Source organism: Brassica rapa, chromosome A02 (genome assembly GCF_000309985.2).
Source record: "Brassica rapa cultivar Chiifu-401-42 chromosome A02, CAAS_Brap_v3.01, whole genome shotgun sequence".
Lineage (NCBI taxonomy): Eukaryota > Viridiplantae > Streptophyta > Magnoliopsida > Brassicales > Brassicaceae > Brassica > Brassica rapa.
The window spans coordinates 8677668-8698469 of record NC_024796.2 but is presented as its reverse complement, the minus strand read 5'-3'; the positions used below and the strand labels follow the sequence as shown (position 1 = coordinate 8698469).

General features: G+C 35.2%; 3 protein-coding genes across 6 annotated transcripts; 2 read left to right on the top strand and 1 right to left on the bottom strand.

The window, feature by feature from the left end:
* Window positions 1–3922: 3922 nt before the first annotated feature.
* Window positions 3923–6176, top strand: LOC103852200 (F-box/kelch-repeat protein At4g39550-like). The gene has a single exon (XM_009129121.2). It carries the CDS (start codon window positions 4932–4934, stop codon window positions 5949–5951), a length of 1020 nt encoding a protein of 339 aa, XP_009127369.1. The 5' UTR covers window positions 3923–4931; the 3' UTR covers window positions 5952–6176.
* LOC103852199 (probable ion channel POLLUX) lies at window positions 6118–12935 on the bottom strand. 4 transcript variants are annotated; one of them, XR_004455351.1, is made up of 12 exons: window positions 12411–12935; window positions 12251–12319; window positions 11482–12078; window positions 11210–11392; window positions 11074–11133; window positions 10801–11004; window positions 10481–10726; window positions 10225–10323; window positions 9937–10131; window positions 9762–9838; window positions 6612–6863; window positions 6118–6538 (listed from the first exon to the last, which is right to left on the bottom strand). XR_004455351.1 is itself a non-coding variant. In XM_009129115.3 (12 exons), the coding sequence occupies exons 1-12, from the start codon at window positions 12699–12701 to the stop codon at window positions 6320–6322; spliced, it is 2508 nt and encodes an 835-aa protein (XP_009127363.1). In that variant the 5' UTR covers window positions 12702–12935; the 3' UTR covers window positions 6138–6319. The 4 variants fall into 4 exon arrangements, 3 of the variants coding, with proteins under 3 accessions (XP_009127363.1, XP_009127365.1, XP_009127367.1); XM_009129115.3 differs by having other exon boundaries at window positions 6138–6538; window positions 9762–9854; XM_009129117.3 differs by having other exon boundaries at window positions 6138–6538; window positions 9762–9833.
* Window positions 12936–17277: 4342 nt separating this feature from the next.
* On the top strand, window positions 17278–18965 carry LOC103852198 (high-affinity nitrate transporter 3.1). Its single transcript, XM_009129114.3, has 2 exons — window positions 17278–17768; window positions 18218–18965. Exons 1-2 carry the CDS (start codon window positions 17522–17524, stop codon window positions 18703–18705), a joined length of 735 nt encoding a protein of 244 aa, XP_009127362.2. The 5' UTR covers window positions 17278–17521; the 3' UTR covers window positions 18706–18965.
* The last annotated feature ends 1837 nt before the right edge of the window (window positions 18966–20802 follow it).

The following is a 20802-nucleotide window of genomic DNA, read 5'->3' as shown; positions in this document are numbered from 1 at the left end:
TCACGAATAATCGACAAGTACGAAACTTGATCGAGTTATCTAAGACATACTTTGTACGCCTTTGTGTATCAAGCCTGCGCCAAATACACTAAATTTTTTTGGATTGACTATATTTTAGATAATAAGTGTAGACGTTTTTGTAAATCTACAAATGTAGACTGCAGTTGAAGTCTACGTCGTAAATTCTATTAAAAGTGTATTTGTGTATTATTCATCATATTTTTTCATGATTTAATTATTTTACAGTGTATGTTAGTAAAATTTTAATGGTCTTGGATGAATTTCACAATTTAATGTGTTATAATTATACACTTGATACTTATTGCAAATTGTTTTAATTAGTGTTATTCTTAAAAAATTTTGGGAAAATTTTGTATAGATTTTCTTCTTCTCACATGTGTGTTAGTTTTTATTTTAGCTTATGGTGGTTTTACTTGTTTGGTTGGTTAGATCTTGTGAAAAATTGATATCTAACAAAAAATTAATAATATCATACAAGTGAAAACAACTAAAAATGAATACAATGTTTATAGATTATGCATTAAAAAATTATTTAAAAATTAATATTTTATTATGAAAGTTATTACAAAGCAATATATTAAAAAGTATTATTGAGTATGTTTGATTTTTCATAATCTTGATGCTTCAAATAAAGTCTTGGAAAAAGTACCTGCAAAATAAGATAGAGTTATGAGAAAAACATAAGATAAAAAATGAAATCATATTTTAGTAGACCTTTTATTAAGTCTACGTAAAGTTATTGTTTAGTAGACTTTAGTTGAAGTCTACACTAATGGAAAATTTTCATATCTAAAAGTGTGCATTTAGAAAATTTGAAAATACTTTGTTCTGGAAAATATTTCAAAAATGAATTTTTGTCATCCTTGTAACAAAGCAAAAAGATAATGTATGAATCTATAAATTTAGTTCATTATAAACACAAAATATCTTATAATGAATATATGGAAAGCTTACATATTTGGGAAGATGATTTGAAAACATTGGAAGAGAATACCTGCAAAATAAAATAAAATTATGAAAAATAAGATAAAAATTAAAATCATATTTGAGTAACTTCTAATGAAATATGCTTAAAAGTCAAGGCTAGTAGACTTCGTTTGAAGTCTACCAGCAGTAAGTTTTAAGTAGATTTCAAATGAAGTCTACTCTATAAAAAAAATAGATCTGAAAAATAAATACACTAAAAATATGAAATAAGTTTAAATCTAAAAAACTTTTAAAAATATGATTTAGTAGACAAAATAGTTATAAATTAAAGACATATTAATATGAATTTTAATATGTAACTTTATTTGAATATAAATACTAGAACACATATTTTAAATGTATAGATGTAAACCTTACATTTCTAGGAGGAGAAGAGAACAACTATGGAAGAAAATACCTGCAAAATAAGATAAAATTATTAAAAAAACATAGAAAAAAAATTAAAGTCATATTTTTGTAGACTTCCAATGAAGTATGCTTAAACTTTGTGGTTTAGTAAACTTCATATGAAGTCTGCAAGCTTTAGTAAACTTCTTTAGAAGTCTACACTGTCTGATAATTTTCAGATCTGAAAAAATCTATATATTTTGAAATGTGAAAATAATTTTAAATCTGAAAATACTTTACATAATAGAATTTATAAGGTAAACTAGTAGCAAATTAATGTAGAGAGCTTGATCTATAAATTTATTTGAATATAAACATATAAATACATATTTAAAATCTATTAATCTAAAACTTACATTTTTAGAGGAGATGATAAAATCCATGAGTGATAATACCTACCAAAAAAAGATAATATTGTGAGAAATAAACATAAAAATACACATTTAAAATCTATAGATCTAAAACTTACATTTTTTTAAAGGAGAAGATGAAAACCATGAATCATAATATCTAAAATGACAAGATAATATTGTGAGAAAGACTTGAGAAAATTTTAGAGAGAAAGAAGATAATGAGAGAGATTTGGAAACAATTGAGAGAATTTTAGAGAGAAGAGAGAAAGTTTTAGAGAGAAGGGAGAGAGTTTTAAAAACTTGTGCAGCCACTTTAGAGAGAGATTGTATAAATTTTGTTTATATAGGGAGACACAAATGTAACTAGGTTAAAATTTACGATACTGTAGACTTCGTTTGAAGTCTACTAAAATTAAAATTTTGGAGTAGATCTTACTATAACATAGTAGACCTTTTTGGAAGTCTACTATAATAATTTAATTATTGTTATTTCTTCTTTATTATTTTAGTAATTTTAATATATGATTTATTAAATTTATTTCTTTATTTTTTAATAGTTATAGTATATGATTTCACTTTTTTATTCGTAAGGAACTTAACTTAGTTTACATATAATGATTTTTTGTAAAACAAATTGAAAAATATAGACTGAAAAAGACGTCTTCAGATAAATAGACTTTATTGTAGGTCTACGAAACCCTAAACCACAAATCTCAAACCCTAAATGTTTTGCTTGATAATCAAAAAGTCTCATTTATACAAATTATAAACTACTAAACATTAGTATGCAGATTTAAGTTAATAAAACAAAAAAAAAAAAAAAATCTAAAATCTAACCCTATGAAATCAACTACTAAAAGACATAACATGTTAGAACATTTTGTTTCTAAACTATGAACATAGTCTAACACATGATAACTAAATTAGTATATATTCTTCAAAATTGTTCGATTATATGAAATTTTAATTTATTTACTTCATATTATCCATTATATTGATGATTAGTTAAAAATATCACAATAATTATTTTTATACATTTTCAAAATTAAATTATTAGATCAAATTAGAGTGTAGACTACAAAACAAGTTTATAAAGTAGACTTCGTATGAAGTCTATATATATGTAGACTTCTTTTATTACATGTAGACTTGCAAAGGATAGAAACGTAAAATACATTTCTGTTTTTTGTTTGGTCATAAGGGTTAAATAGTACTTTCATTACTCCTTTAGGTTGGTTTTGAATTTGACTGAAAGTGGGGTATACTTTTAAATTTGACTTGAATATTTGGGTTAGTTTTAGCAAATGTCCCATGATTTTCTAAGACCATCTCTAATCCACCTCTATTTTTATCTTTATATTTTTCTATAAAATAGAGAAATTCTATTATAGATATGAAATTAATCAAATGTATACTTCTATAGTAAAGTTCATCTATATATATATAGGAAAATATAGAGATATGTAATTTTCATCTCCAAATGTAGAGGTAAAAAATAATTTTCTTCTAAAATAGAGGAGCTCTGATATAAGAGAATGATTGGAATAAGCTGTAACTTTATGTTTTTTTATGTAGAATTGAAGTTGTAGATTTATTTGATGTAAATTATTTTGATGTACCTTTGTAAAACACTATTTATTTCCTCTAGAAATAAAGCTTTCTACACCATATTTTGATTTTATAGAGATTTTTTTGCTGTGAATTTTTTAAAGAAAGAAAAACTCGATTAGCTGACATATATGACTCTAGATTAAATTTTGGTTATCTAGAGCATCTATAACCGCAACCAATATCACTCTTACAGATATATATTGGAGCATTTTCACCTCTATAATAAAAATCTTTATTTTTGAAGAAATTATAGAGTTATATATTGGAGATGCTCTAAACCTGTTTTCACTATTTAATTTTTCTTGAACCAAACTATTTTATCTTAAACCAAATTGAAACCCTTTTCATCTCGTTAAGTGCAACACTACCTTTTAATTTATACATTCCCTTGTATTTCATCACCAAAAAGAAAAGTTGCCGTCATCCTACAAACCACCATGATCTCATGCATCTTCTTATTCCTCTGAGTCCCCTCTCTCATGCGTACCAATCTTTCATATGTGTTTCTCTTCTCCTTATGATATTCTTGTTATACTCTCTCTCACCCCCCCCCCCCCCCCCCCCCCCCCCCCCCCCATTTTCTCAGATATGTGCGGTTGATGTTGGAGAAAACACGACGCAACACCTCGCCTCCATCACATCTAGTTGATAGAGTTGATGAGAGTATAGAATTGGAATAAATATTATTGACTCTCATGGTGAATAGATTACAATATGCATATAGATGAGTAGATAACTAAACATAATTCCTAAACTAATATGGAATATTAAAGATAAGTTCTCTATTCTAATATATTGATGTATATCTTGGATTTGGGTCGATCTTCTAGATCTCTCAATACCCTTCCGCAAGCTCATACGTGTGACACATCACACGTGTGAGATTGAATATATCTTCAAAGTATGGTAGCGCGGCTTGTTAAAGCAGCATTAGAAGTGGTTATCTGAAAAAAAAGCAACAGCTATTTGTAGTAGTAAAGTAGTGCTGAAGAGACGGTCTTGTTGTTGTGAATGAGACAAAGGCGGTTTTAAAGAAGCAACAGCTTGATGAAGCTCGATTGCTTGAGTATAAGTAGAATTTGAACGTTGCTTGATGACTATATAGCTGGCCACCCATTAATTCTATTTTGTAATATTTTCTTCGCTAGAGCAGAGAGTTTACATTTTGATCCACTGATATCCTTTTATATGTTTATATAAATTTTCATACCTCTTTCACTTTGAATACCCAAAATAATTTTGATTAGTCTTTTATTGTTCAAGAAATTCGCTTGCCAAAGAAAATAATTTATACATTGACCATATGCTTTATTTTTCTTTGTTCCATAGAAGTCTTTATTCCCACATGTAAATATTAATATGATACCCACGTCTAAATATTGGTATGACATTTACTTATACAAATATCAAATAATTTTCCTCCCACATTTTAATATCCAAAACGCATTTGACCAAGTTCACAACGCATTTGACGACGTCTCAAGAATTTTTCTGACGGGCAATCGCGTGAGACCGAGTAGTTAAGGCATCTGAAAGCTTATAAATAGCGATCTCTTCTCCCTGATCCGACCAATGACTTCCCCAGACAGGAAAGGTAAGGCAACGACAACAGAGCAATCCTCCCCACTTCCTTCGCTTCCAGATGATTTGCTGTTGACCTGCTTCGCACGCGTCTCCACATTGCACTACCCAACACTCACCCTCGTCTCCAAAAGATTTCAATCACTCATCGCCTCACCTGAGCTATACAAGATCCGATCCACACTAGGCCGCACCGAGAGTTGCCTCTATGTGTGCTTTGGGTCCGATCATGACCCTAACCCTCTCTGGTTCACTCTCTGCCTGAAACCTGACCGAAACGTGATTAACCGGTCAAGTGGGAATGTTTTGGTTCCAACCTCAGTTTCCCATTCTGCTCCTGCGCACTGGTCTGGTCTTATTAGCGGACCTTCCAATGATATCTACAACATCGGCGGCCCCCTTGAGGATGCTCCATCCTCAAGCGAGCCGGGAAACATGTGGGTGGACCCAATGGTCGATGTCCTTGATAGAAAGATATACCTAACAAGAGGCTGCAATCCAAACACTCGAACTTGGGACCCTGAGGGGTCGACCCCTCACGCTTTTGTAAGCTTAGTGGTTAGAAAAAAAGTTTACATGTTTGGATCCTCTGGCGATTCGGTTTACAAACCCAAAAACGGTCAATGGGAAAGGTTTTGGGGTTGGAAACCGAGTTTGGGATGGTTTTCCTGTTGCGTGGTTGAAAAGGTACTGTACCGTTATCGTTCCGAAGAGTTCAAATGGTATGACACCAAGGCAGGGCACTGGAGGAAGTTAAAGGGTTTGAAAGGACTGCCTAAGTTTGTCAGTTATGGTTTTCAGTTGGTTGATTATGGTGGAAAGTTGGCGGTTGTGTGGGCCGAGCTCGTGCCTAACGGTGGCGATAAGAAAAAGGTTGTTTGGTGTGCGGTAATTACTCTTGAGAGGCCTAAGAGTGGCGATGAGATTTGGGGGGAGATCGAGTGGTGTGACGTGGTGTGTACAGTCCCCAAGTCATATCAATTGGAGTATGCTCTTGATGCTACTCTCTGATCAATCACATACCATAACAGGTGACTTTTTTTTTTTTTTATTATTTACTAATTGTGGATTCTCCTGCAATTAACTTCATTTAACTTGTATCTTTCATAGAAAAGAAGAACCAAAAAAAGATATTCATTTGATTCAAGAGTGTTTTGCCTTGAACTGTACAATAAAATAATTGTCTCTGTTTCTTTGTGATTCAATGAAAATGTGTCGTAATATTTGGCGTCTAGATTGCTTCTTCTTCTTCTTACCATCTCTCCATAAAATGCAAATGGTTTATATTCTTGTTTTTTTTTTGTTGCTCTGATAAGCAAATCTCTATTACTCAGAGATTAGGTGTTAACACATGAAGAGGTCATCTACGGTTTTGTTAGTTACTGACATGAAGCAATGACTACATAAACATCATCAAGCGACCATTTTCTAAGCTTTGATTTATCTGAAGGATTTATAACAGCTTGGTCCATACCCGCAAGGCGATAACCGATTATGATTTCTTGTCTTTGACGAGCCCTTCTCATTATATCATAGAAGCAAACCTCTTCTTGGTCATATATGTAGAATTCTGCAGGTCTTATGCACAATTCGTTACCCTGCAGCAAAAATAACTATACTCATCAGAGAAAATTGATATCATTTGGCAAAGCACGTTACATTCTTATGTACCTTCTCAGCGAAAAGCTCTTCCAAAACACGGTTTATTTGTTTATCTTCTGCGACCATAGCAAGAGCCATACTAACTAGCTCGTTGGATAGTACGTAATCACTTATTCTGGAGACAGAGACAAGGTTCTTTGTTCTTGAGTCCAGAATTTCACTTATCACAATGGATTTATCTGAAGCTTGCTGCATTTTACGGATCCAACAGCTACTTGGGAACACGTTTGATTTTGAATCTTTGCAGGGAAGCCGTTTAGACTGTCGATTAACATAGGAAAACAGCAGCTCTCGTTAGTAGTCATATATTTGTTGGGACAGGCATACATAAAGCTTTCGACTCTGTACACTGGCCATTCTTACTGAATACTCTGAGGGCATTAAACATGCCTGAGGCTTTTATTCACTGGATTAAGCTATGCGTATGCACACCCTCCTTCTCCGTACAAGTCAACGGTGAGCTAGCAGGGTTTTTCCAAAGCAAAAGAGGGCTGAGGCAGGGGTGCGCTCTCTCTCCCTACTTGTTTGTAATATGCATCAATGTCCTGTCTCACATGTTGGATAAAGCGGTAGATAGAAAGCAGATTGGCTATCACCCTCGGTGCAAAAATATCCTACTGTCACACCTGTGCTTCGCAGATGATTTGTTGGTATTCACAGATGGAACAAAGAGATCAGTTGAAGGCGTGTTGAAGGTATTTACTGACTTTGCAGCCATCTCGGGTCTAACCATCAGCCTGGAAAAGTCCACTCTCTATGTTGCTGGAATCTCTGAGGCAGTCAAAGCAGATATCATATCCAGTTTCCCTTTCTCTTCTGGAGAACTCCCAGTTCGTTACCTCGGGCTCCCGCTTCTCACTAAGCGCATGACAATAAACGATTACATGCCGCTAGTGGAGAAAGTTCGAAAGAGGTTGCGAAGCTGGACGGGCAGGTTTCTGTCACACGCGGGTCGGCTTCAACTCTTAAGTTCAGTAATAACGAGTCTTGCGAACTTCTGGATGGCAGCATTCCGTTTGCCAGGTAGCTGCTTGAAAGAAATAGAGAGACTGTGCTCCGCTTTCTTATGGTCGGGACCGAACTTGGAAACTTCTAAAGCTAAGGTGAGTTGGAAGGATGTCTGCATCCCTAAGAGTGAAGGAGGTCTGGGGCTTCGGCCATTAAAAGAAGCAAATACGGTGCATTGCTTAAAACTCATATGGAGGGTTTGCTCGGGGGGGCCTTCCTTATGGGTTAAATGGATTCACTGCTACTTGATCCGTAAGGGATCTTTTTGGTCGATCACAGATAACACCAGTTCTGGATCATGGGTGTGGAGAAAATTGCTTAAGCTCCGGGAACTTGCGAAACCATTCCTCAGGAAGGAGATTAGAAGTGGGGAGCAAACATCTTTTTGGCATGATCAATGGTCGAAGTTTGGAAGCCTCAAGGAAATGATAGGAGATCGGGGCATTATTGATTTGGGTATATCTGAGAATGCTAGTGTGGCTGAGGCTTTAAGACGGAGAAGAAGAAGAAGAAGCCATCGGCTGAGCATTTTAAATGAAGTGGAAGAGGAGCTAAATGCAATTCGCCTTATTGCAAATCAGGAAGAGGATATTGCAATGTGGAAACAAGCAGACGACAGATTTGTCTCTACTTTCTCCACTAAGAGAACTTGGGAGCAGATACGAGGAAACCACCAACCATGCACCTGGAGCAAAGGCGTCTGGTTCTCTCAGTCCACTCCAAAATACTCTTTCTTACTTTGGACTGCTATTAGGGGAAGGCTTCAAACACTTGATCGTATGCAACAGTGGTGTGATGGGCTTAATACCACTTGTGTTCTATGCAATGTCGCTCAAGAGTCCTGCGCCCATCTCTTCTTTGAGTGTCACTACTCAGAGCAGGTGTGGAAAAAGCTTGTGGGGGGTATCATGCGAGACAGATACACCGCAGATTGGAATGACCTTATTGGAATTATAGCAAATCCCGGCTACAATCCAACTGAGACCTTTCTCTTTAGGTATAGCTTGCAAGCAACTGTGCATACGATTTGGAGGGAGAGAAACTCGCGTAGGCATGGTGAGGAGTCACATGATGTGGCAGTTTTGGTCAAGTTCATTGACAAGGCAATCAGGCTGAAGCTACTTGCAGTTAAAGGCAAAGGGCATAAATATCTTGAAGAGGGTCTCATGGCTTGGTTTGGATCACGAGAAGGCTGAGAGGAGGTTTAAAAAATAGAGTCTCTGATTTTTTGATTCTTTGTACAAAAATAAAACAGTAGCATCAGATGTAATACAGTTTTGGCTGAATAAATTTTACATTCATTCAAAAAAAAAAAAAGATTTTCATATACTAAAAAAACTAACTGAAATGAAATGGTACATAAGAGCACGAAGCAATGTAAATGACAACCCCACAACATGTTTGTTTTGTTTAGAAAGATGTTCAATCCGATAAAACTGAATCAATTAAAACGAACTGAAATAGAGAAAGTGGTTTGGATTTGGTAATACCGTATTAATTGAACGGATGTTATTTTTAAGAAAATGCAGTGTATGAATATGGTTCAAATATACTTATCAATCAAACCGAATAAATGGACTAATTGAAATAGAATAGTACAATTATATATAAATTATATAATATAACTGATATATATATATATAGTTTTTTTTTTGTGATATAACTGATATATAAGACGCCAATTTGATTTGACTTTGATATTTAAGACGCCAATTTGACTAATTTGTTATTTTGTTTTAACTTAAAGTTTTTATTGACACATTTGTGCTACAATTTAGTTATTTAATAATATTATGATATTTCTAAGTTTTTATTTTTACTTTACTAAAATTATAATAATTTTTTAAACTAATTATTTTGTACTAGTTAAATAAAACAAACATTATATTTAAAATTTAGAGTACTGAAAAAATCTTTTAATAAATTTGATTTTAATAATATAAATTAAAGATAAATATAGTTATGGTCTTTTTTAGTATAAAACCGAATAAACATATATCGATAGTATACAACCGAGTCACACCAAATTTAGTATAGTTTTAATATTATAGTTAATTTTTATAAACCAAAATACTGAAAAACAAAAAGCCAAACCGTTACTGACCGAAATCCGAATTGAAACAGCCCTATTAGAAGCCATAGGATATGTACCTGTATATCTCGAATAAGGAGAAGCGTGGCAAGAGATCGGGAGTCTGAATGAACAATAGAGTTTTCCAGTGACTGTTCTGCAAGAATTAAGATCTGCAATTTGATTTGGTAACATGGCATATGTATTCTCAAGCTACATCAACCAGATAAAGCAAAAAGAAACCAAACAACTTACCGAGTCAAAAGTTTCTAGAGGTAAACTCTCTAAATGACGCCTAATTACTGCATTTCCCTGCCTATGCACAAGTCTTATATTCACCAATTTGGATACATTCAATCCTGCATCTGTCAGCTTTTTCTCTCTTTCCTGATCTGGAACCTCATTAAACATCCACAACTCAGATCCAGGCGCAAGCAGAGCTTCTAGCACCTATAGGGATAGAAAAGTAAATAACCCACAGGATAGTATATCTACTACCATCAACTTATTTATGCTGTAGTTCTTATTTTATATAACATGCACCTTGATCATATCATCAATGTCACGGCGCCAACCACAAAATAGTATTTTCTCTGGATATTTTGGAGGATTCTGCATTTTTGGAAAATGACACATCCGCACCTACAATGTGAACACATCTCTATGTACATGATGAACTGATATAACTATATTATGAAATCATGTTAGCTTGACAGGGTACCTATTGTCAATGGCAAAGTAGATTCAGGATGTCCAACAATTGTATGCATATATTTACATGAGAGGGAGGGAAGCAAACCTCAGGAAGTGAACCAGGAGCATAAGTGTCATCATCCTCGGCTATAACAAGTATTTCATCTCCTTCCTCCAGAACATAGTTGTCACTCGGATTCAAAACTATCTTCCCATCCACTGCAATCTTCACTCCGCAGGGAATCGCATTTGGAAATGAAAGGAGGGCATCTTCAAAACGGTAGCCATCAAGCTGAGGCCACTTCTTTATGTAAAATTCAGCATTCTCAAAGCCCAATATATCCTCCCATATCTTGACAATGGTAATACAAGAAGAGTTAAAAGCGGAAAATGATGAATGGAGTTGCCTCATCTAGAGAGACTAACCTGCGCAAGGCCAGGTTGAAGAGCGCATTGTATCATTAAGCGTCCAATCACATCATGTGCTACAACTGTTTCAATGCGCTCCCCACCAACAAGCTTTACCAATGGCTCGTTGTCAAGATCACACATTTCAACCACAACATGCCCTTTCAAACCCTCCTTCACTCCCGTTAAACTGAGAACAACCCTTAAGGCACGTGCATCGCTCTGTTTATATTATGCTAAAGCGATTAATACTTCACAAAATTACCATATTGATGGAAAACAAGAAACAACCTGATCAGCATTTTCATCAGATCCTAGTACAATGATAGCACGTGCATTTGAAACCGAAACCTGTCAATCAATCAAACGTTTTCACTTGTCAGATTAAGACATACAAAAATTTTAAGCTTAGAAACAGAAACTTGACCTTCTTTAAATCAGCGAGTATAAGTGCACTACCACTTCTACATATAACTGATGTTCCCATCAAATCAAATTCGAATTTGGCAATATCAGTCTCCATCTCTTCCTTGTCTCTTTCCGCTAGCACCACCACAACACCTCCACCAATGCTTTTATTTGCTATTGCCAGCTGCTTCAAAAGGGAACCCTACACATCAATACAAGATGATTTTCACTGTTTCTAAGCTTTTTTTAATTTTATTTTATTGCCAACGTTACACAAAAAGCACAGATTACCAATTTGTCACTCCATCCAAGTATTAATATATGATTGCTTTCAAGGACTTCGCTTTTCCCTTTCCTCAAGGAATCCACCATCTTCGAGATAGCATCTGAAATGAGTCCAAGCATTGTAGCGAATATCAGCATGCCTCCTGCGCTTATAGCCACTGAAACTATCCTCGGCCCGACGCCTATCCTATCAGCGTGGTTCCCTGAATCCGCCACAAAAGTCCACGAAAGCCAAAGTGCTTCATCGACCCCACAATCGCTGACTGCATACAACGCCAAGCCGCCGTATACTATAAGAACCACTGTTGCGAAGAGAAGGGCGAGTAGCTTAGCATATGGATATACTGAAAAACACACATCCAATGAATAAGCTATTCTTTTCTTCAAGGGAACCTCTTCTTTCTTCTTATTCTTGTTTGTTCGTTTCAGTAGATTCTTGACGTATGAGAGATCGTCTAGATACATGTACAACAAAATGGGTAAGGCTATAGTCATAATCACACTGTATAAAACAACAGCTCTATTATTAACATCTTCCATCTGTGGATTCTCGTTGTTGCTACTGCTTCTGCTACATCTTGTTAAAAGGATGGAGTTCTCTGCCTGTGACAAGAAAGCAGAAGTTGGGAGATAACACCAATTTAAATAAATAAAAAAATAAAAATAAAAAAAACTCTCACTCTCTCTCTTGTAAACTTAATACAGAAAGAAAAGTCTGAGGTTTATTCAAACATAGTGTCCAGTTCCGACCAGAATAACAAAAAAAAAAACATACCTCTAGTTTTGCAACTTTAGCTCGAAGAAACATCACATAAAGAAAAGAAAATGAACAAATGAATTTGAGCTGCAACAAGAGTTAAAAAAAACATTAGAAAACGCCAAACAACTCACTATGCTTGAATTGGTGAAGACAGAGAAAAAAAAACATAACATACACAATGAGTAAGAGAAAAATGAGTCCACAGCTTAGTTATCCTTTGACTCGGTGATTGAGTCGCCAAAACTTGACTCGGCGCCGATTCAGAGTTCAGCACCGCCACCGCGGAGTTAGTGGTGTCACTGTCGCAGCTGCCACCGTCACCGTCCCGTCGAAGATCAGAGGCGGAGTCGTATCTGTAAGTTGGAACCAGAGGAGTTGTAAATCTTCGGTATGATCCCGTCGGCAACGTTTTGGATCTCCGGAACAGAGACGACTTCTCCGAGCTTCTAGAGCTATGATTCGGCATCGCTTGAGATATAGAAACTGAGAGAAGTGATCACTGACAATGAATCAAGGTCGCCATGGAAGAGATCTGGAGAGAGCTTCTTCTTCAGTGTAATTTTCTTTTGTCTTTTCACTATTTTGTCAACAGTTTTTTTAAATAAATTAATGAAAAAGTAAATGGAGGGAGAAGGCCTTTGATTACCCAATTTAGAATAAAAATCTTCGGTTAACTTACCTTACTCTTGTTGTAAAATATCAACAAAAGAGTGGTAAAGATAGTTGTATAAGAAGCTAATATATTCTTACAATAGTCAAAGGCGAGTTGATCTATATAGTCAATGATTTTCCATTTCAAGGGATAATAGCATCAGGACTCGCAAGATGAACATTTGCAATATTCCAAAGATTGATCGACCCTAAGAAATGATACAATTTAGACCGATCAGTTTTTACCATGTTAGTTATAAGATTATTTCAAAGCTATTTTTTATTTTTATTTTTGAATTATACATTGATATCATGACCTCCGTAGAAGTGGTCCAGACTAGTTAAGTGTTGCCAACTATTATGTTATTATGCCCAACTTTCATATCTGAAATTTAGTCGGCCTTTATCGATGAGATATATTTTATAGATAATATTTTGATAACTCACGAGATGTTTTATGTGTTGCGTACGAATCCAAATGGACGTCACATACCGAATGACGATAAAACATGATGGAGTGGAATTTCATTGAGGCAATAATGGAAAAGATGGGATTTTCACATATGTGGATCGGTTCAATTATGAAATGATTAAGTCTATTAAGTACCATGTGCTTTAAATGGCGACCCAAAAAGGGAATATTACACCGAAGCGGAGGATAACATGAAGGAGATCTTTTGTCTCATTTTATTTTTATCTTACGCACGGGAGCTCAAGTTAGCTTTGTAAATCATGTAGAAGTTCAGGGTAAAATAAAGGGTGTGCAATATGCATGTGCTAGTCCTCTAGTGTCTCACTTCAATTTGCAGATATTAACTATTTTTTTGTAAGGAGGAACTCCGTGAATATGATGAAGTTATGATTTTCTTCCAAACTAATGGAAAAGCATTGGGACAATGAATAAATTTTGATAAATCATTTTTTGCTTTTTGGCAAATGATTTCATGGGACAACAAAGGAGTCGAGTAAAACAGTTTTGGGTATTCAAAATGAGGAAGCTATTACGCTAGCGCTTAAAGAAGATTATATCCAACTTCATATCTGAAATCCAGTCGGCGTTTATTGATGAGAGATAGTTTATAGATTGTATTTTGATAGCTCAAAAGATGTTTTATGTGCCGCGAACGAATCCAAATGAACGTCATAAGCAAATGACAATAAAGACAAACATAAGCAAAAAATGATGGAGTGGGATTTAAATGAGGCAATAATGGAGAAGATGGGATTCTTACATATGTGAATCGGTTCGATTATGAAATGTATTAAGTCTATTAAGTACCATGTGCTTTTAAATGGCGACCCAAAGGGAATATTACACCGAAGCGGGGATATTTTGTCTCCTTTTATCTTTATCTTATGCATGGGAGCTCTAGTTAGCTCCCTAAATCATGTAGACGTTGAGGGTAAGATAACGGGGATGCAATATTCATGTGATAGTCCTCTAGTGTCTCACCTAAGTTTTGCAGATGATAAATTTTTATTTTGTAAAAAGGAACCCCGTAAATGTGATGAAGTTATGAAATTTTTCCAAACTAATGGAAAAGCATCGGGACAATGTATAAATTTTGATAAACCATATTTGCTCTTTGGAAAATGATTTCATGGGACAACAAAGGAGTCAATTAAAACTGTTTAGGGTATTCAAAGTAAGGGAGGTATGGGCAATTATCTTAGCATTCTGCAGATATCAATGGGTCAAACTGCGAGCTCATTGCGTTCATTAAGGTAAGATTAACAAATATAGTGAGTGGGTCGTCAATTAAATGGTTGCCTAAAGGTGGAAAGGAAGCCATGATAAAATTAATTTCTTTGGCTTTCCCCATTCATGTTATATCCAGTGTTTTTTTTCTTTGGAGATTTACGAGAAATTAGCTAGTGCCCTTGCACACTTCTGGTGGAGTTAAACTCCTCCAAGGAGAGTGATTCATTGGATGAAATGAGAGAAGATGTGTCTACCCAAAAAAATCACTACAATAAATGGTCTTTCTTAGCGTAATATATGCTATAGATAGTCTTATAAAAACTGGTATGTATGCCCCAGCTATAATAGGTCTTCTCTATATTATAGCAGGTTTATGAATGCTATTGTCTTCGAATCATATGATATGCACTTATTATAGTTTGCTAGGTGAAATTTATAATTATAAATAAAATAACTAAAAATTAAATCGAAATTTATTTGTAATTGAAAATAAAATAAATTTTATTTATGAATTAAAATCGGTTTACAAATAATTTGATTTATAAATTAAACCGGTTTACAGATAAACCTGGTTTAGAAACTAAATCTAAAAATACACAAAAATTAACCCTAACTCCTCTGCCTCCACCATGGCATAACCGCCACCACCTCAGTCTTCGTCGAGGTCTGATAAGCTGCTGAGAACCTGCTCGTTTCTTATTCATCTGCCTCTTCTCTCTGTCTCCGTCTGTTTTTCATCTTGTCTCCTCTTCTTTAGTGAGATGAAGAAGCTGGTCTGTCGTTACGAATCCGTCACCACCTCCAGTTCATCAAGCTATATTCGTGACGCCACCACCTCCGTTTCATCAAGTTCGTCATACAACCGATTCATTGCATGTTGTTCATTGTGAAAGTTTTTGGCTTCGATTTGTGAAAGTTTTCTCACACTTTGCTCCAACAGTGTGGAGTGCTCGTTCATTGTGTTCTACAAGACTTGAACCTGCGAGAGAAGTTCAGGATTGTCTGTATAGGCGTTATTATTCCGAGCTATGTGCAACTCAGTGATTTGACTTAACACGGCGTCAATCATGGCCCACAACTCAATTTCAGCCAGGGTGGCCAAAACTGCTCATTATGCTCACTCCATCATCGTTACATAGTCTAGATTACTTCCTTCCTTACAGCGTCAAAATGTTAGGGTAGATTCATGCAGGTACGTTGATGACACTACAAAACGTTAAGTAAGCAGATGACAAGCAGGAAAAGAGATCAAAAGTATTGTATTATTGATCTTTAGAGCCGGGCTACAATGTTTGGTATATGAACCCTAGTTATATCCGCCTAACTCTGGTATTTATGTATTGGATAGCCAAACCTTCTTTTTAGGGTATGGATCTTCCTTATATATGTTGTTCATAGTCGGAAATTAGGTTAAAGACTTCCATATTCTAAAAATGAAAAAATCACTTTTAGTAGAAATCTTCTATTTTACATGGAGGCAGAGATGGAGCCGGGTTTGAGCCGGAGTTTCTCTAGGCAGAAATATGAAAGCCGGTGTCCTGCTCGAAAGCATAAGTAATATCTTCCTGAATTATTTATTCCAACAGTCTTGATTACCTTTTCTGATCCCGAAGAGACCGACAAACAAAAAACACTGGTGAGAAAGATGTAACCAAAGCTCTAAAAAGAGTCCGAGAGAGCATCTCTTTTATAGAAAAGAGGTATGGTGGTGAATAATTTAACTCCTCAGTGAACGAAAATGATAGAAATAGACACAGATAATCCCAGTGAACTTACCAGTAAATTCCTCATAAGATAGAAATATAACACTGGACGCAAATTAAAGGTCTCCGGTGAATAAAACATTATATGTAGCCTAAAAATGGCATAGTTCTTTTTAATTACAAAGCTACATAATTTGAAAGCATTTCCTACATTTTCCTTGAATTGAATAACAGCACCATTAAATCATATAATTAGATTACAAAATCTGCCACTAAAAAAAATAAGATACTTCACTAAAATATGTTAACTCATTGTCACTAAACATAGGTCAGTCAGTCCAGTAAAAATAATATTGTATATTCTAATAGTAATAGTAAATTTAATGCTAATTTGTAATATATTACCAAAATTAATTCATGAATCTTATCATTTATATAAAATTGTAAATCAAATAATTCAGATCAGATTAGTATTTCAACTTAATTATGTAAATTATTTCTCTTATAAATTTAGCTACAACTTTATTACAAAAATGAAATCACATTGAAAAGAAGGAAGCAGATAATAAACTAGACTTCTTCTTTTATAATTTCTACACATGTAACATATAGATTCCTTTTTAAGAAAACATAAAAATTAAAAAAAAAAATTTGAAAAAATTTGAAAAGTAACATAAGTAGGTACAAACCAAATGCTTATTTTATAAACAAAACTAACAAAATATATTCTTATAAACATACATAAAAATAAGAAATTAAGGCATATGTAACCTATATTTTTATAAAAAAATATTGTAAATCTATTATATATTGGCAATTTAAATCTTTTACAAATAAATTAAGTTAGTAATATATATCCGCACTACGTGCAGACCAAGATCCTAGTATCTTTTAAAAGATTCATAGAAACCAATGTAGTTAGAATATAAAGAGTATATTGTAGGTGAATTGGCCGTTATATAGAGAATTGATTGGAATCGGAAATTAAATAATTAAGATGATTAATAATGAAACAGAAACTCAAATATCATCCTTTGGCTTGTTTAGGGGGCCAAATCTCAGCTGGAGGAAGACAACAGAGACACTTGTGCCAGGGAGGAAACACATTCTTCTCAAGTCTTCAAAGGGTAATCTCAGACCAAACCGTTGACTTTGTCTCTATTATTTGTTTATACTAACCCAAAGATATTTTGATCTAAGGATCACCGTAAATCATTATATAAAGACATAATGTGCACCATCCACCTTATCAAACATAAAAGTCAATCAAAGGCATATTCCTCTTCTTCTCATAAGCCTTTTTTCCACATTCAGATTCAAGAATCCATGGCGATCAAGAAGCTCCTCTTCGCTTCACTTCTAATATGCTCCATGATCCAATCCAGTCATGGTGCTACCAAAGAGAGACTATTCACCGACCTGGAGAAAGGTGCACTTGAGATCACCGCTACACCCAGCAGAACTGGAGAAGGTGTCGGTAAGTGTATTCTCTTATCGCTATTTCCCTGCTTTAGTTCGGCATATCGTGTTCGGTTTTCTTGTTTTGCTCTCATATCTTACTAGAATTAAAAAAAAAAAAATGTGTTGAATGAAAACGTTAGGAGACCAAGATTAAGTATTGCTCTCGTATATCTTTTATCCCTATGTCGCGGCTTGATTTATATAACATATTTGTTTATCTTACGAGCATTACTATTTCAATCAAGGTTAGAGACTGTGAAAACCTTGAATATTTTCAAGAATATTCGGCGCACCAGAGGTCCTGAGTCTGAACTTAAGCACTGGTTATGAAAAATATAATAAAACACGTTAATCCTACTTACTTTTGAAAAGTGATACAAAACATATTATCTAACATTATTGTATGGAAAATTGAGTCATTACTGATATACATCAAGGCTGATCAATTTGGGATGTGTTTTTTAGTTTTGGCTGCCGGAATTGATAAGTTGAGCATTACATGGAAGGTAAGCTCGACGGCTACAAAGGAGCCTGAATTTAAGACAATTAAAGTAAAGCTATGCTACGCTCCGATCAGCCAAGTGGACCGACCATGGCGCAAGACGGAAAATGAGCTCTTCAAGGACAAGAGTTGCCCACACAAGATCTCTTCATTTTCTTATGACCCCACTGTCAAAACCGCTCAATCATTCGACTATACCCTCGAGCGCGACATCCCTACAGGGACCTACTACGTTCGTGCCTACGCAGTTGATGCCAAGGACCACGAAGTTGCCTTTGGACAGAGCACAAACCAGGACAAGACAACCAATCTCTTCAGCGTTCAGGCTATTAGTGGCCGCCACAAATCCTTAGATATTGCCTCTGTCTGTTTCAGCGTCTTCTCCGTCGTGGCTCTGCTCGTCTTCTTTGTTAACGAAAAGAGGAAGGCCAAGATAGAGCAAAGCAAATGAGCCACGTTAGCGTAATTGCGATGTTCAACAAAAAGGCGTTGACTTTAAATTATCTTTTTCTATCATTGCTTTTGTTTTGTTGCGTTTTTTTTTTTGCTAAAACAAGCTTACTTCTTTCTTCTTCTTTCTTCTTTTCTTTGTACCTTTACTTGCGTGTTTGTATCGTTATATAAGTCACTCATGTGGGACCAAAAAGAAACTAATCCTACGGTGTGATGTGTTATGTGTTTTCTAAATTCTTATTACAAAAATTTGATATATCGATATAAACTTTGTTTGATGGTTCTGGATAAATACCGAAGATCACGTCGCTGTTAAAATTCTCTTTCACACAAACTATAAAAAAGATTAGACCAAAAAACTATAAAAAAGACAGAAACAAAAGAGAAAGGGGTCCAAGCTTCATTCATCGAAGATATCCCTATTTTATACTCGAATACATTTGTACTCAGAAACTCTCTTAACCATTATTAATTATATAAAAATCCATTATCAATATGATATACATTTTACCATGAAATCATTAATAACTACTCGATTTATTCATCACTTGCTATGTTAGACAAAACTATAACCCTAATTTATGAGTGGATCATGTGATCCATCATTTGGAGCTAGAACGTTAGAGTGATTAAAAATTAAATAACTCTCCGATAATCCAACGTAAGAGACACATCCCAATCCTAATGAAAAGAGTAGACACATCCCAATGACAGGAGTAGACGCATCTGGTTCAGCAAGAGCATGAAACCTCTCAGGTTCCATTCCGCAGGATGTACTGCAGTTCAACGCTGATGGAACTCCCACCATCCTTCCACCACCAGCGAGCGGCACAAACCATACATCTGGACGAAACTCTATCCCATGTATCAACTGATTTACAAAATATTTGATTCAATGTCATACAAGTAAGTAGGATGTAAAAGGACAACAAGCTCTACAACGTTTGAAGCAACTCACCCAGATCCAAACCGACCAGTAGGTGCAAATCAACTCCTTAATTGGCTCGTTGCCTTGAAGCCCACAAGATTGTTCTAGGAGTACGAACAAACTCCACGGAGAATAACATATCCTGCAGCAACAACCATGAATCCATTGCATACGATGAAACATCAGCCCAGAAAATGAGATTGGCATCCTTAAATGGACGATAGCCCGGGCTACATCCAAACCTCAGGGTGTTGCAATCGAGAATCCACTAACCCACCAGCTCGGCCTCTGAAGTCGATAAGTTCATCGAAGAAACACAGAAGTGTCGTTTACAGATCGCATCGTCACGCTCTCATCCCAAACATCAAACTAAAAATCTCTTCATACGATGGGAAAACCTACACTTTGTAAACTAAACTATGGTAAGACTTGATCTCATTTAGGATATGTAGGCAACCCAATAAATATAGCTATTAATAATGTGAGGGTTTGATCGTTTGCTAAAACCAATTTAGAGTAAGCATAAACTGTAAAAGACACAAAAACTTTTGACCCAGTTCATGGCCTCTAACCGTTACCTCTGGGGAGGGAACTCTTGTCCCTCAAGCTTCACTATAATCTGAGAAAAGTACAAGCTTTTAGTATTTCTTCTTTACACTTTTTGATACAGGAGATTACTGCTAGGGTTCTTAATGCTTAGGATAAGGTTCTATTTATACTAAGCATCTCTATCACAACCCTTGTGTGCTTCACGTTTACTGTTAAAACGTGATGGGTTTCATATGTGAATAAACCCAGTCTCCATTTTTCTTGCAGTTCCATTGATTAAGGCCCATCTTGCTTGTACGTGATTAGAGTCAACATTCACATTCTCCACCTTTGACCTAATCACCAACCGACGTTTGCTTTTGTTCCTCGGTTTCTCAGATTCCTTGATCTCACTCCACCGCGACGTTCAGCTCCTGAGCTTCCTCTTGTCTCTGTTGCATATCTGATGTCTCTCAAAAATTGTGTAGCCATCCTTGCATGTAACGCCGGTGAGATCCTTTCTTCTTTACCTTGTGTCAGTGATATGTCATAGCAATCTTTCTCAGATTTAAGCTCATGACTTTCCAGGTGATTCCTCTGTTCATTATCACCATCTGAACCACAAAACCTGAAGATTTG

Coding starts and splice junctions, on each gene's coding strand:
- LOC103852200 (XM_009129121.2), top strand. CDS start 4,932: ATGACTTCCCCAGACAGGAAAGGTAAGGCAACGACAACAGAGCAATCC.
- LOC103852199 (XM_009129115.3), bottom strand. CDS start 12,701: ATGCCGAATCATAGCTCTAGAAGCTCGGAGAAGTCGTCTCTGTTCCGG. Junction 10,727..10,800: donor TTCAACCTGGCCTTGCGCAG/GTTAGTCTCTCT, acceptor ACCATTGTCAAG/ATATGGGAGGATATATTGGG. Junction 6,539..6,611: donor AAGAGCTTTTCGCTGAGAAG/GTACATAAGAAT, acceptor TTTTTGCTGCAG/GGTAACGAATTGTGCATAAG.
- LOC103852198 (XM_009129114.3), top strand. CDS start 17,522: ATGTGCACCATCCACCTTATCAAACATAAAAGTCAATCAAAGGCATAT. Junction 17,769..18,217: donor CAGAACTGGAGAAGGTGTCG/GTAAGTGTATTC, acceptor TGTGTTTTTTAG/TTTTGGCTGCCGGAATTGAT.